Genomic DNA, 15,241 nt, shown 5'->3' with positions numbered 1-15,241 from the left:
AGAAAATCGGTTCAGAAACAGCTATAGCTCCCATATATATCTTCATCCGATTTCGTGTTAAATGTGCACCAAATGTCCACTATCAGTCCAAATTACCTGAATTTTGGCACACCCAACCGAGTTCGGCCTAGAAGCAAGTATTTCAAATTTGGAGAAAATCGGTTCAGATATAGCTATAGCTCCCATATATATGTTTCATCCGATTTGGTGTTTAAGCCTCTCACATTCGTAATATGCACTCCACAAGAATGATATTTGGTACTAGATATTAGATGGAGCACGGAAATAGCTGTTTTAAATTTTATCGAAATCGGTTCAGATTTGGATATAGCTCCCATATATATCTTCATCCGATTTCGGGTTAATTGTGCACCAAATGGCCGATATAAGTCCAAATGGACTAAATTTTAGTACATCGGACCAAATTCAGCCTAGAAGCAGGTATATCAAATTTAGTGAAAATCAGTTCAGATATCGATATAACAACCATATATATGTTTCATCCGATTTCCTGTTTTAGTCCCTTACATTCGTAATATTCACTCCACAACCGTGATATTTGGTACCAGGTATTAGATGGAGCACAGGAATAGCTGTTTTAAATTTTATCGAAATCGGTTCAGTTTTGGATATAGCTCCCATATATATCTTCATCCGATTTCGGGTGATTGACCACCAAATGGCCGTAATAGTATAAATTTTGGCAAATCCGACCGAAACCAGCTTAGAAGCAAGTACACCAATTTTAGTAAAAATCGGTTCAGATATAGCTATAGCTCCCATATATATCTTTCATCCGATTTGGTCTTTAAGTCCCTCACATTCGTAATATGCACTCCACAGAAATGATATTTGGTACCAGATATCACATAAAGCCCAAAAATAGTTGATTTTAATTTTATTAAAATCTGTTCCGATTTGGATATGCCTCCCATGTATATCTTCATCCGATTTCGTGTTAATTGTGCATCAAATGGCCAATATCAGCCCAAATGGCATGAATTTTGGCAAATTCAACCGAAACCAGCTTATAAGCAAGTACACAAATTTTAGTAAAAATCGGTTCAGAGATAGCTATAGTTCGTAAAATGCACGATAGAATTAGATAGATTTTGATTTTGTACCAAATATCTCATAGAGCTCTGAAATGCCCTGTATGAACCTTTTTACGAGAGCTCTACTAAATATGCATAGTGGTGTAGGGTATCATATAGTCAGCCCCGACCGACTTTTGAGCTTTCCTTACTGGTTTTTAGTATATCTTTGTACATTTCGTACACTTTTAGTCCAAAATTCCAAAAACACAGACTTATCACACCCCTACGCACCAAGACTGACCCAGAAGATTCTAGCTTCTGTCGTTTCGTCTGAGCCTCTATTTCTCTTATATGATCTTCATTCAAGTTTATGTTTTTTGTCCACCAAATGTGTAATATCAGCTTACAATTGACATATTTTGGCACATACGACCAAGCTTAACCTTAAAGCATGTATGTCTAATTTGGTGAAAACGTTTCAGATAAAGCTTTAACTCCAATATATATGACTCAGCAGATTTTAATTTAAGTCTCCTCCGACTCATTATATGGACCCTATTGCAATGATATGTCGATAAAATTATAAAAAAAGCTCATTAAAATTTAGTAGATTAAAATATAGCCTCCAAATGCATATCTCTTTAAACAACCCATAGCAATAATTGTTGGACTGATTTAGCCAAATTAAATTCCCAATATAAGCGTTTATGAGTTACTGGTAGCTCTACTAAATATGCTTGGTAGTGTAGGGTACCATATTGTCGGCTCCACTCCACTATTGTCCTTTTTATACCCTACACCACAAGTTGGTCAGGGTATTATGTCTTTGTGCATTTGTTTGTAACAGGCAAAAGAAAACGAGATAGACCCATAGTTCCTTTTGATGATCTGCATAGAATCACTTTCTGAGTTGATTTATGCATGTCAGTCCGTCTGTCCGTCCGTCCGTCTGTCCATATATTCTTGTGAACAAAATGCAGGTCGCATTTATTATCCGATTGAGATGAAATTTTCCAAACAACATTTGTTTGGCCCAAGGACGAACCCTATTGAAATTGGAGATAATCGGTAGAAATTTAGATATACCTCCCATATATATCTTCGTCCGATTTGCCTTTTATTGTGCACCAAACGTGTAATATCAGCCCGAATAGTATGGAATTTTGCACATACAACCAAATTAGGCCTGAAAATAAGTATGCCAATTTTTATTGAAATCGGTTCAGATATAGCTATATCTCCCATATATATTGTTCATCCGATTTGTTATTTTTGTACTCCGCAGCCGTAATATGCACTCTGTAACAACAATATTTGGGGAAATATATCAAATGAGCTCAGAAATACCTTTGCTAAATTTTATCGAGATCGGTTCAGAATTGGATATATAACTTCTTCCGATTTACCATTTATTGTGCACCAAACGTCTAATATTTGTCCAAATGGGATGGAATTTGGCACATACGACCGAATTTAGTCTAGAAGGTAGTATGTCAAATTTGGTGAAGATCGGTTCAGATATAGTTATAGCTCCCATATATATTGTTCATCCGATTTATTGTATTTGTTACCCACAGTCGTAATATGCACTCCGTAACAACGATATTCAGGGAAATATATCAAATACAGCTCCGAAATATCTTTGCCAAATTTTATCGAGATCGGATCAGATTTGGATATAGTTCCCATATATATTTTTATCCGATTTCAAATTAATTTCGCACCAAATGGGCAATACAAGTCCGAATTTAAAAGATACAAATGCTTTGGCATATTTAGTCCTTTGAATTTTAAATTATAATTATAATCATAGCGTGTATTATTGAATTCTCCCAAAAAAAAAACTTTTAATTATTAAGTGGAGCTTAACTAAATTAGCAAAGTGGTGTAGGGTATCATAAAATCGGCCCCGTCCGACTTTAGGACTTTCTTTACTGGTTTATTGGTATCTTCGTTCTGAATTGATCGATTCGGAATAAAAATGCCATAACTATAGTTCCCAGTAATTTTTAATGCACCTCATACATGCGTGTCCGCTTCAAACCATTTGGGTGTTTTAAGTTTAAAACATCGGAGTGTGTGAAAACCAAACCAATGCGTTCGGCCACCTAACTATAATATTTAGCATGTTCTTGGTGAACTTTTCACCACTCTGTTCTGTTCTCATATTTTGCAATATTCAAAATTATTTTGCTAAACAAGGCATCCTGTAGTGTTACACGGTTACAACCTTTAAGGCATTCATTCACATGCAGACAACATTGATTTTTATGACCAATACGAATACGAATACTTTCGGCTTTTGTCCTTTTCGTGGTTGCAACGTTACGATTTTTATTTTGTCACAGTAAACATGGTCATTAACTCGTGGCTGGTTTTTATTAAACACACAAAGGTTGTTCCTTTTTTAAAAGTTGAAATCTAAAATTATAAATTTCTTAATATTCGCAAAGGGGCCCATGGCAAAACGTAAACTCAACACTCCAAAAAAAAGCAACGACCCATAACAAATTATGGCCCATAATACAAATGTATGTATGTATGTCTTGCGTTTTCTAAACACCCAACATTTACGTCGTGTGTTTCAGACGACAGGTCGGCACATAACTTTTCCTTTTTAATAATTTCGCAGCATAAATTATGTTAATAAGCCGAATGCATATATTGCCCAAACAAATTAGCATAGCTTTTAAAGCCATAAATTTCTACCTTTCAATGACTGCCTCAATCAAAAATGGTAAACGATATATATCTCTGTTAGCTGTGAAATTTGACAAAGATTTATTAAAAAATACCATTAATATTTTGTTTTGTAATTCCAATGAATCAAAGACGGTAGTCGTAATGTCTGGAATAACAGTGTTCTACAAATGTATTCCCCTTTTCTTCTGAGCTGGACAGATTTCTAAGGTATGGATCATTTCTTACATTATATGGACGGAAATATTTAAAATTTATTGAGCATGAACATACTAAGAGCCAGTTTAAAGTATTTAAGGCTAGGATACTCCCAATATATAAACCAGTAAGGAAAGCTCAAAAGTCGGGCGGGGCCGACTATATGATACCCTACACCACTATGCATATTTAGTAGAGCTCTCGTAAAAAGGTTTATACAGGGCATTTCAGAGCTCTATGAGATATTTGGTACAAAATCAAAATCTATCTAATTCTATCGTGCATTTTACGAACTATAGCTATCTCTGAACCGGGTTTCTCCAAATTTTACGTATTAGCTTCTAGACTGGTGATTTGGGCTGATATTGACCATTTAGTGCACATTTAACCCGAAATCGGATGAAGATATATATGAGAGCTATATCCAAATCTGAACCGATTTCGATAAAATTTAAAACAGCTATTCCTGTGCTCCATCTAATACCTGGTACCAAATATCACGGTTGTGGAGTGAATATTACGAATGTATGGGACTAAAACTCTAAATCGGATGAAACATATATATGGTTGCTATATCTATATCTGAACCGATTTTCACCAAATTTGATATACTTGCTTCTAGGCTGAATTTGGTCCGATGTACTAAAATTCAGTCCATTTGGACTTATATCGGCCATTTGGTGCACAATTAACCCGAAATCGGATGAAGATATATATGGGAGCTATATCCAAATCTGAACCGATTTCGATAAAATTACAAACAGCTATTTCTGGACTGTATCTTATATCTGGTACCAAATATCATTCTTGTGGAGTGCATATTACGAATGTGAGAGGCTTAAACACCAAATCGGATGAAATATATATATGGGAGCTATAGTTATATCAGAACCGATTTTCTCCAAATTTGATATACTTGCTTCTAGGCCGAACTCGGTTGGGTGTGCCAAAATTCAGGTAATTTGGACTGATAGTGGACATTTGGTGCACATTTAACACGAAATCGGATGAAGATATATATGGGAGCTATAGCTGTTTCTGAACCGATTTTCTCCAAATTTGTTTTATTTGCTTTAAGGCTAATCTCGGTCACATGTGCCAAAATTCGGGCCATTTGGGCTGATATTGGGCATTTGGTGGTCAATTAACCCGAAATTGGATGAAGATATATATGGGAGCTATATCCAAATCTGAACCGATTTCGATAAAATTTAAAACAGCTATTTCTGTGCTCCATCTAATACCTGGTACCAAATATCACGGTTGTGGAGTGCATAGTAGGAATGTGAGGGACTTAAAGATCAAATCGGATGAAAGATATATATGGGAGCTATAGCTATATCTGAACCGATTTTCTCCAAATTTGATATACTTGCTTCTAGGCCGAACACGGTTGGGTGTGCCAAAATTCAGGTAATTTGGACTGATAGTGGACATTTGGTGCACATTTAACCCGAAATCGGATGAAGATATATATAGGAGCTATATCTAAATTTGATCCGATTCTCACCAATTTCAATAGGGTTCGTCCTTGGGCCAAAAAAATATTGTTTGGAAAATTTCATCTCAATCGGATAATAAATGCGACCTGCATTTTGTTCACAAGAATACATGGACAGACGGACGGACGGACGGACGGACAGACGGACTGACATGCATAAATCGACTCAGAAAGTGATTCTATGAAGGTTCTCAAAAGTAACTATGGGTCTATCTCGTTTCCTTCTCCATGTTACAAACAAATGCACAAAGACATAATACCCTTACCACTATGTGGTGTAGGGTATAAAAACACCCACAATGAGTTCCGAAATTTAGATACGAAATTTGAAACAATTCCGGTGAATAACGTAGCAAAAATCACCAAATATCGAATATCGGAAGGAAACTTTATCTGGGGTTATATGATATCGTGGACTTATATAGACAATTCTCTTCCAGGGTATAATGTACCCACAAAGAACTCCTTTTGTGGTTTTTTAGACAATTCCATTGACAAACCTTTATATGGGGGCTATACGATATCGGGGAGCGATATAGATAATTCTCTTCCAGGGGATAAAGTACTCACAAGGAACTCTTTGTGTAGAATTTTAGACAATTCTATTGAAAAATGTGGCTAAAGTCATCAAGATACCGAATATCGGCGGGTACCATTATATGGGGGCTATACGATATCGAGGACCGATATAGCACAACTTCGAATTTGACTTGTCTGCAGACAAAAGACAGATATGTGCAAAATTGTAGCTTCCTATCTTAATTCGTTTTGACTGTAGCGTGATTATAACAGACAGACAGGGCTAAATCGTCTTAGAGTTTTACGCTGATCAAGAATGTGTAATATACCCTCCATACTATGTATGGTGGGGGTAAAAATTTGGGCTGATATTAGTCATTATTTGCACAATAAACCTGAAGGATATATATGGGAGCTATGTCCAAATCGTATCTGATCTCGATAAAATTTGGCAAAGGCATTTCTGAGCTCTATAAGAAATCTTGTACCAAATATCATTGTTGTCGAATGTATATTAGGAATGAGAGGGACTTAAACACCAAATCGGATAAAACATATATATAGGAGCAATAGCTATATCTGAACAGGGTGTAGGGTATAGCAATTAAAGAAGCAACTACCGGAACTTACAAAATTTCATAAATTTGCAGAATGGCATCTGAAATTATTAAAATAAGAATATCGGATGGCACCTGTAGAAAAAATTTTCCGTCAGAGAAGACGGTGCTTCGATCACTTCGAAAATTGATTTAAGTGGAAGATATATTCAAATCTGATCCGATCTTTATAAAATATGGTAGAGATATTTCAGGGTTTCATCTGATATCTGGCACCAAATATCATTCTGGGGGAGTGCATATTACGAGTGCGAGGGACTTAAACCTCAAATCCGCTGAAACATGTAAATGGGAGCTATAGCTATATCTGAACCGATTTTCACCAAATTTGACTAAGTAATAAAGGGTGTTTTATTAGCTATTTTCTTTTTGGCGACATTGTTTTAAACACATGTTAAAATTGGTCTAAAAGGCTTGTAAATCATTGAATTATCGATATGCGTGATCTCCAGAGAAAGTTCATCGCGCTAATTGTGTTCAGAGACGAAGCTTATTTTTTACGAATTTTTTATTTGAAGAAGTATTGCCAATGCTACCAAAGTGTCCGCAACGTAACTTATTTTTCCCAAAATGCAAAAGCCTGACTTGCCTGGCATGTGGTTTCAACAACAGCACGCTGAACAATAGACTTATTGAGAAGCGAGTTTAGTGCACATTTTATTTGACGTTCAAGACCGGTCAATTGTCAGCCTAGATAGTGCGATTTAACGCCTTCAGACTATTTTTTGTGGGCGGTGTCAAAACTCATGTCTATACAGAGCAACCCGCTTCAAATGACGAATTGGAAGACAATGTTGAAGTATTTATTCATGAGATATCGTCCGGAATATTGAAAAGATTATACCAAATATGGTCGAAGCGGATGGACCATTTGAAAAGCAGTCGCGGTCAACATTTGCATGAAATAATCTTCAAGTTATAATTATTAAAGCTTTCATAGATTTCTCAGCTTTCTTATACCAATTTACACCCACCATAGTATGGAGGGTATATTAAGTTTGTCATTCTGTTTGTAACACCTCGAAATATACATTTTAGACCTGACAGCATAAAATTCTATGTCGATTTAGCGATTTGCGTTAGTCTGTAGAAATCACTCTAGCTTTCGGACGAAATGAGGTAGATTGATAAAATCTTACTGAAATATTTATTATATCTGCAGGACATTTGGTATTGAAAATGGGTCATCAAGGTCCTCGTCTTCGTATAGCCCTCATATAACGATACCTCCCGATATTCGAAATTTTGATGATTTTCGCGACATTGTTCACCGGAATTGTTACAAGTTTCGTATCTTAAGTTCGTTACGGGTACTACAGCCCATGACAAAAGATTTCGTGTGCAGGTCCACGTTTTGGTATATCCCCAATAAAATGGAATCTCCCTATAGTCGGTAGTTTGATGATTTTTGTTACATTATTCACCGATTTTTTCGCATTGGAATATTGTAATGACTTATGACAGAAATCGCCTATGCAGGTCCACGTCGTCGTATAGACCCTAATATAACGGCTACATTCGTTTAACAAAATTTTTAAGGAATTCGATTTTTTTGAAAATTGCCAAATTCATTCCAAATGGTAGAGGATATTCAAAGTTCGGCCCGGTTTTTTTCATGTTTTTACTTGTAGTTTTTGTTCTTCTTTTAAACTGTCCTATAGCTCTTTGAAAATCTCCCTTAACGGGGTGGATCTAAAATCAATATTTCGATTTATGCTATTCAAATTAATAACACTCTAAACACATAGAATATAGAAACATTACTACCCGGATTTGGAGTCGAATATTTTTTCGACGCAGACACTTGCGCCAAGTCCACCATAATGGTTTGACTACAACTCCGGCTCCGAAATCCAGGTTCAAATATGCATTTTAATATCATGGACATATTTCGGCAAGATCAAAAATTATGATTGATCTCAACATCTTATATTCGACCCACCTCAACTTAGCGCCTCTTATGTTTTGTTATGTTTTCACATACACACTTCCGATGCTGGGGGCATAACACTCCAAAATTCATCAATTCGATAAAGCAATTTGTATTGTTATATAAAAAAAACTGTAGCGTAAATCTCTTAATAAAACAAACAATGACTGAATAAAAGAGATAAAATTAAGTTGGCCGAAAATGTAAATTAGTTATTGTCAAATATACATAAATAAATAAAAGCGCCAACAACAACAACAGCGCTATTTGGCAAAAACCAAACCAATTTTAAAAACCCTTAATAATCGCCAAAATCCCATTAACATTTTACAATATTCCGACGAAGAAGAGCAGCAATAAAATCGAACCATCAAAATCGCTAATCCGAACGGCAGCGATCCATGAAGTGCCGTCGCTCCAGAAAACAAACAGACACTTAAGGCCGTTCGCATCACCTGAAGCATTGACTTTCTTTCGTTGTTTTTGTTGCCAACAACAATAACAAGAACAACTGTTATGGCGAAGAAAGCACATATAAGAATATAGCAAAACTTACGAAAGAAAGGTAAAGCTATGTGTGTCTGTGTGTGCTAAAACGATACAAATATTGAATTTTAATCAATAAAAAATCGAAACTATAAGAAGACACGAAGCCTTTTCCAGTGCAAACATTTCAACTGGGCAGGTGAAAGAGCTCAGTTGTGTAAAAAGAAAAGAGTTGTAAAACAAAAATTAAAATAAAAAAATATTTCCAAAAAGTGTAGTAAAATATAATGAAATTCTTGGTAGTTTGCACCCTACTTTGGGTATCCGCCCAAGGACAATATGTCTATGAGCCACCTCAAGCTCAAACGGCCCAAGTGCAACGTTATGATGAAACCGCGGCAGAGAGTTTTGATCAAGTTTTGGGTGCCTTTGATGTTGATATTGGCGAGAGTGGTTTCGGCAAGGCTAAGCCTCAACGCTATAACTGCAAAAGCAAATGCTGTAAGTTTCGAGCGCATCTGAATACATCCTTTTGAAACCTATCCCTTATCTTGTTTCCTGAAATAATAATAATTTTTATTCCTTTTGATTCTACTTTTAGTCTGTGGTGCACCAAATGGCAATCGCATTGTTGGTGGCACACAGGTGCGCCAAAACAAATATCCCTGGACAGCCCAACTGTTAAAAGGTCGCCATTATTTGCGTCTCTTCTGTGGTGGCTCTTTGATTAATGATCGCTATGTGCTGACTGCTGCCCATTGTGTCCACGGTAATCGTGATCAGATAACAATCCGCTTATTGCAATTGGACAGATCATCTCGGGATCCTGGCATTACCAGAAAGGTGAGAAATCATTACATTAATCGTTGGGTATTCAGTTACCTTCCGCATAACGTTATTTTATGGAGGGGTTTTTCTTCCGTTTCGTTGAGAAAGGAATTTTTATAACTGCAAAAAAGAAAGAAAGGAACAATTCGGAGGGTATTGTTTACAGTAACACAGTGAGATGAAAGACCATTGTTTGATTATTTATAAATAATCTCGGATGTATTGAAATACGTGAAAATTTTAATATGGAAAATTTACAAATTTACATTTTTTTCAAGTAATTTTCCATTAAATCAGGCTACCGAAATCAGGAAACCGTGAACCTCGTATATTGCCTGGTATGAGATATTATCATTTCTTTTGATTTTTTAAATTCTATTTCAAATATTGTACTCTCATGCATCGAGACGGTAATTAATATGTTAAAAATGTGTTTTGTCAGATTTAAGACTCACTGTGAACCACCGAGGTTCAGTTTAATTAAAAATGTGGGTAGATTATGGTAAGTTTCTGAAGGAGGATTAATTATCAGATTTCTGGGAAAGATCTTCCTCGAGAACATCTACACATCTTCTATAAGAAGATTTTCAGATTTTTCATGTGAAGATATACCTCCTTTGTAAAGACCTAGGATACTTAAAACTATTCTAAGAGACAATATGCAGATCTTCCTTAAGAAACCCTTTCTTGAAAAGAACTCCAGGAAGGTCTTGAAATCTTCAGATCTTCCTCGCGAAGATCCTGAAATCTGCTTTGAAACGATGTTGAGATCTTCCTCCAAAAGATCATGAGATCATCCTTGAAAAAATCTTGAGATTTTCTTTGGGAAGGTATTGTGGGAAGATCTTGAGAATATCTTGAAATGTTCCTGAAGGTTTTCTGAGAAAACCAGAGAAGAACTTCCTTGAGGTGGTCTTGAAATCTTTCAAAAAGAGTTATTAAAATCTTACGATTTTCCTTGAGGATATCTTGAATCTAACCTAAGAAGATTTTGAGATCATCTCTGAGAAGATCTTCCTTGACAAGATTTTGAGATCATTCCTGACAATACATATATATCTTCCTTGAGAAGGTCTTGATATCTTCCCTGATAAGATCTTGAGATCCTTCTTGAGAAGATCTTCAGATTTTAATTAAGAAGATCATGAAATCTACCTTAAGAAGGTATTGTGATTTCTCCTGACAAGATTTCGATCTTCCTTCAGAAAATTTTGAGATATTCCATGTAAAGTTTTTTTTTAAATTTTCCTTCAAAACAACCTGAGATTTTCCTCTAATTTGAGAAGATCTTAAAATATTATTCGAAAAAATCTTCAGATCTTCTTGAGGAAGATCTTGGGAGCATTCATGACAAAATCTCGAAATCTTCCTTCAGAAAACTTAGAGATCTTCCTTAAAAGGTTTTGAAATCTTTCCTGAGAAGGTTCTGGAATCTTCCCTAAGAATATCTTTAAATCATACGAGAGAAGATCTTGGCATCACCCCTGAGAAGACCATGAGACCTGAATTGAAAAGATTTTGACATTCTCTTGAAGAAGATCTTTATTGAGAATAATCTCAGATTTTCCTCTTCTGAAGTTCCTGGAGAAAATCTCAGATGATACTGAAATCGTCTGAGATTACTCGAGAAGATCCTGGAATCTGCTTTAATAAGATCTTGAAATTATCCTTGAAAGGATCTAGACAGCATTCCTATCAAAATCTTGAAAATAAATTGAATCCGGAAAAGAAATTTAGATCTTCCTTGGGAAAGTCGTGAGAAGATCAAGAAATTTTGCTCTATGAGAAGTTCTACAAATGCTTTATAGAATCTACACAAATCTTCTATGAGAATATGTACAGAACTTCTACGGGAAGATCTTTGTATCATCTCGGAACATATATAGAAGAAGATGTAGATTTCTACGTCTAATGTGGCACATTATCCAGAACCTCCCTGATTTTTCTTTCATCAGCCTTATGGCTGCAAAGGGTACATATTAAGTCATACGGTCAAACATGTGCCTCAGCGAACAAATGAGTTTTGACAAACTTTTCCTTTGGACGAAATCCGTTTGAGGACTAATGGTGTAGCCATAACCGCTATTTGCTATGGATGGATGTTGCGCTTGACAACACCACGAGGTTTTATACGTTCCATTCCAAACTCTTCACATTCATTTCGAAAACTAACAATATCTTTCCACTCCTTTTTGTAAAAATCCCTATTTCTTCAATGATTCTCAACGCGTCCAAACTTTTCGCATCACTTAAGTGTTTGGCGAAAATTGAAAAACATTCGGGCATTACCTTCAAAGGGTTAAAGTTAAGGCCCCTGATTTTCTTTAAGAAGTCAACATTTCAATAAACCGTAAAACGTTTTCCTACATTGCCCATTTACTAAATTTTATATACAATTTCCTCTCTTTAGGTTGCCCGCACCATTGTCCACCCACAATACAATCCCAACACCATTGCCAATGATGTTGCCTTGTTGAAATTGGAGTCCCCCGTACCCTTCAATGACAAAATCCGTCCCGTATGTTTGCCAGATGCTAATCAAAACTTTGATGGCAAGAATGCCGTTGTTGCCGGTTGGGGTCTATTGAAGGAGGGTGGTCAAACATCCAACTATTTGCAAGAAGCTACTGTTCCAATTATTTCCAATCAAGAATGTCGTCGCACCAGATATAAGAACAAAATTCAAGATGTTATGCTATGCGCTGGTTTGGTGAAATCGGGCGGCAAGGATGCCTGCCAAGGTGACAGTGGCGGTCCATTGATTGTTAACGAGGGTCGTTTCAAATTGGCTGGTATGTATTTCAAAATTACTAAAAATATTTCAATCGATTTTTAATCATGTTCGTTTGTTTTTTCCTCTTAGGTGTTGTTTCCTTTGGCTATGGCTGCGCCCAGGTTAATGCTCCTGGTGTTTATGCCCGTGTTACAAAATTCTTGAGCTGGATTGAATCGAATACCAAGGATGGTTGCTACTGCAGTGCTTAAGTCCCATATAGAGACATCGAAATTGAATCATTGCCAAAATTTATAATTTCATCGAAATTTTCCATTTTCATGCTTTTAATTTATTGCAAATATTTAATTTATTTTCTTTATGAACCATGTCCAAAATATAAACAGATTTATTGAAATTGTTTGGGAACTTTTTGTTGATAGAAGTCGGGTTTTAAAAATACACTGTGTAGCACAAGCAATAATTACAGGAGAAACTCAATAGATTATGAAAAAAGGGCTCAACAAAGAAACAGGTGAATTAGCGTTTTGAAAGTTATACAGCCTTGGCCATATTCAAAGGACCGCAACATTTCGAGATAAATTTCGCAATATTAAACAATGAGTTTTTAAAATTCATAGGGAGCATTGAATTATTTCAGGAGCATTTGGTTTAAAATCCAATTTTAGGTATAACCCTTAGCCAAATTTTCGTAATTTGAGTTTTAACTGCTATCAAACAATTATCAATATACAGGGCGAGATTAAAAAACTGTAACAAACTTCCCACTGCTGGCTGCCATTTGGTTTAAAATCCAATTTTAGGTATAACCCTTAGCCAAATTTTCGTAATTTGAGTTTTAACTGCTATCAAACAATTATCAATATACAGGGCGAGATTAAAAAACTGTAACAAACTTCCCACTGCTGTCATTCCTAAGCTACTCGTCCGACAGATGTTAAAATTATTCCAGTGACAGCTCATATATTGTTCACAAGCGTACAAAAGCATCTTAGTGAAAATTTTCCATAATGGAATTCAAGCGTGAAAGTGTGATTTCTTTATATTTGACTGGAAAACTCCAAGTTGCTATCGTTAGAGCACTCCAGAATTTAATTATGAATAAATCTTTTGTGTCTCGTACCATCGCTCGTTACCGTAATACTGGTAGCGTAGCCCGACGTCAAGGAAGTGGACGGAAGAAAACAGCAACATCAGCAGAAATGGTTCGAAAAGTAAAGAAGCTACTTGATTGCAAAGAGTGTCGCAGTGGTCGAAAAATGGCTCGTGAGCTGAACATATCGCAATATTCCATTCGGCAAATTTTAAAAAGTGAGCTCGGGGTAAAGCCATTGAAATTCCAAAAAGTGCAAGTACTTACACCGCAACAGAAAGAAAATAGACACAAAAGAACTAAAGAGAAGATATACAGTTCGAGAATACCTCTGCCAAATTTTATCGAGATGGGTTCAGATCTTTATATACCTTCGATACACATCTTCATCCGATGTTACGGTTATATGTAATATCATCTCATATTGAATAGACTTTTTGATATTCAACCTAATTTTTCCATTTGGTGAAACTCGGGCTTTTAATATAGCAGCAATGTTATTTAGAACTAGAAAAGGGCTAGGCAGATAGCCCCAAAAAAATTTTTGTTATTTTATGTGTATTAAAATAACAAAAAATAGCAATGTTTTTTTGCCTATCTTTACAATTTGACAGAAAATTCAAAACAATTTATTTTTTACAATTGTGTTAGTGAACACACAGATATCCCATGGGATACTCTTTCCCGAGTCTTGAACTAGATGCACAAAAGTCTCCGTCAAATTTGTTTAAAATCGATTCAGAGTTGGATATAATTCCCAAATTGTGACTACTCTAAAACCATGATACGAATTCAAATAAGGTTCATAGTTGGTATGATCTATTTCACATACATTCCCAATATAACCTTTCGTCGTTGAAAAATAGTCAAGCTTAATCCCATTATTGTTGTTTTTATAAAAAAAATGTTTTTTGTTAGTTGGTAATGTAACCCGGGGGTAAGGCTGGGAATACCTAGGTTTCGGAAAGAGTCACCAATCCTCATCATTTCCCCCTTTTTTTGGGATATTCTCGCCAGGAGATATGTTACGGGAGCTCTGCTACATACGCATAATGGTGTAGGGTATCATATACAATACAATATACACAAAATGAAATACTGGAGTCAATAAAATTTGAAAACGTGTGCCTTGGATTCTCAATTAATTTTTCAAACTAAATTGACGCAATTTTTACGTCTAAAAATATAATTAAAATTGGAAAGAAAGATAAATACTCCTGAGAAGAAACCCCGCTTATTTTGGGCAATTTAAGTTCTGTGGAGGAAATATCTGCCCGTAAAAACGAAATATCTGCCCGTAAGAATCGATGATACCTTCCGAAATTTCCATTAATAAACCGAAGACAAAAAATATTGACGTTAAAACAAGATGTACGTACAAACCTATTGATGGAAGAAAGTTTCGTAAAAATGTAAGTCACATTGAAGTTCACACAGCTTTTCAAGAGAAAATGTCAATAGTGAAGATTCTATAGCAATTCTTAAAAACGAAAATGGCCAATCTCAAACCAAACGGCTACGGACTTATGAATTCCTCGAAATATCCCCATATTTATACCAAAAGTTCGAAAATCATTTTTCACTACCATGTGATATTG

The 15,241-nt window shown here is 35.6% G+C and overlaps 1 protein-coding gene across 1 annotated transcript; it reads left to right on the top strand.

Moving 5' to 3' along the window:
- Positions 1-8,778: 8,778 nt before the first annotated feature.
- LOC131801351 (trypsin-1-like) lies at positions 8,779-12,801 on the top strand. Its single transcript, XM_059119901.1, has 4 exons — positions 8,779-9,489; positions 9,590-9,831; positions 12,227-12,608; positions 12,680-12,801. Exons 1-4 carry the CDS (start codon positions 9,276-9,278, stop codon positions 12,799-12,801), a joined length of 960 nt encoding a protein of 319 aa, XP_058975884.1. The 5' UTR covers positions 8,779-9,275.
- Positions 12,802-15,241: the final 2,440 nt, after the last annotated feature.

The sequence above is a fragment of the Musca domestica genome, unplaced genomic scaffold (assembly GCF_030504385.1).
Source record: "Musca domestica strain aabys unplaced genomic scaffold, Musca_domestica.polishedcontigs.V.1.1 159, whole genome shotgun sequence".
NCBI classification, from domain to species: domain Eukaryota; kingdom Metazoa; phylum Arthropoda; class Insecta; order Diptera; family Muscidae; genus Musca; species Musca domestica.
Note: the sequence above shows the minus strand (reverse complement) of the source record. Positions and strands in the feature narration are given on the sequence as shown.

What these genes read in the sequence shown, in the direction of transcription:
- LOC131801351 (XM_059119901.1), top strand. Translation starts at nt 9,276, where the DNA reads ATGAAATTCTTGGTAGTTTGCACCCTACTTTGGGTATCCGCCCAAGGA. An exon ending in TAACTGCAAAAGCAAATGCT is followed by an intron (nt 9,490 to 9,589) that starts GTAAGTTTCGAG and finishes TTCTACTTTTAG; the next exon opens with TCTGTGGTGCACCAAATGGC. An exon ending in ATCCTGGCATTACCAGAAAG is followed by an intron (nt 9,832 to 12,226) that starts GTGAGAAATCAT and finishes TCCTCTCTTTAG; the next exon opens with GTTGCCCGCACCATTGTCCA.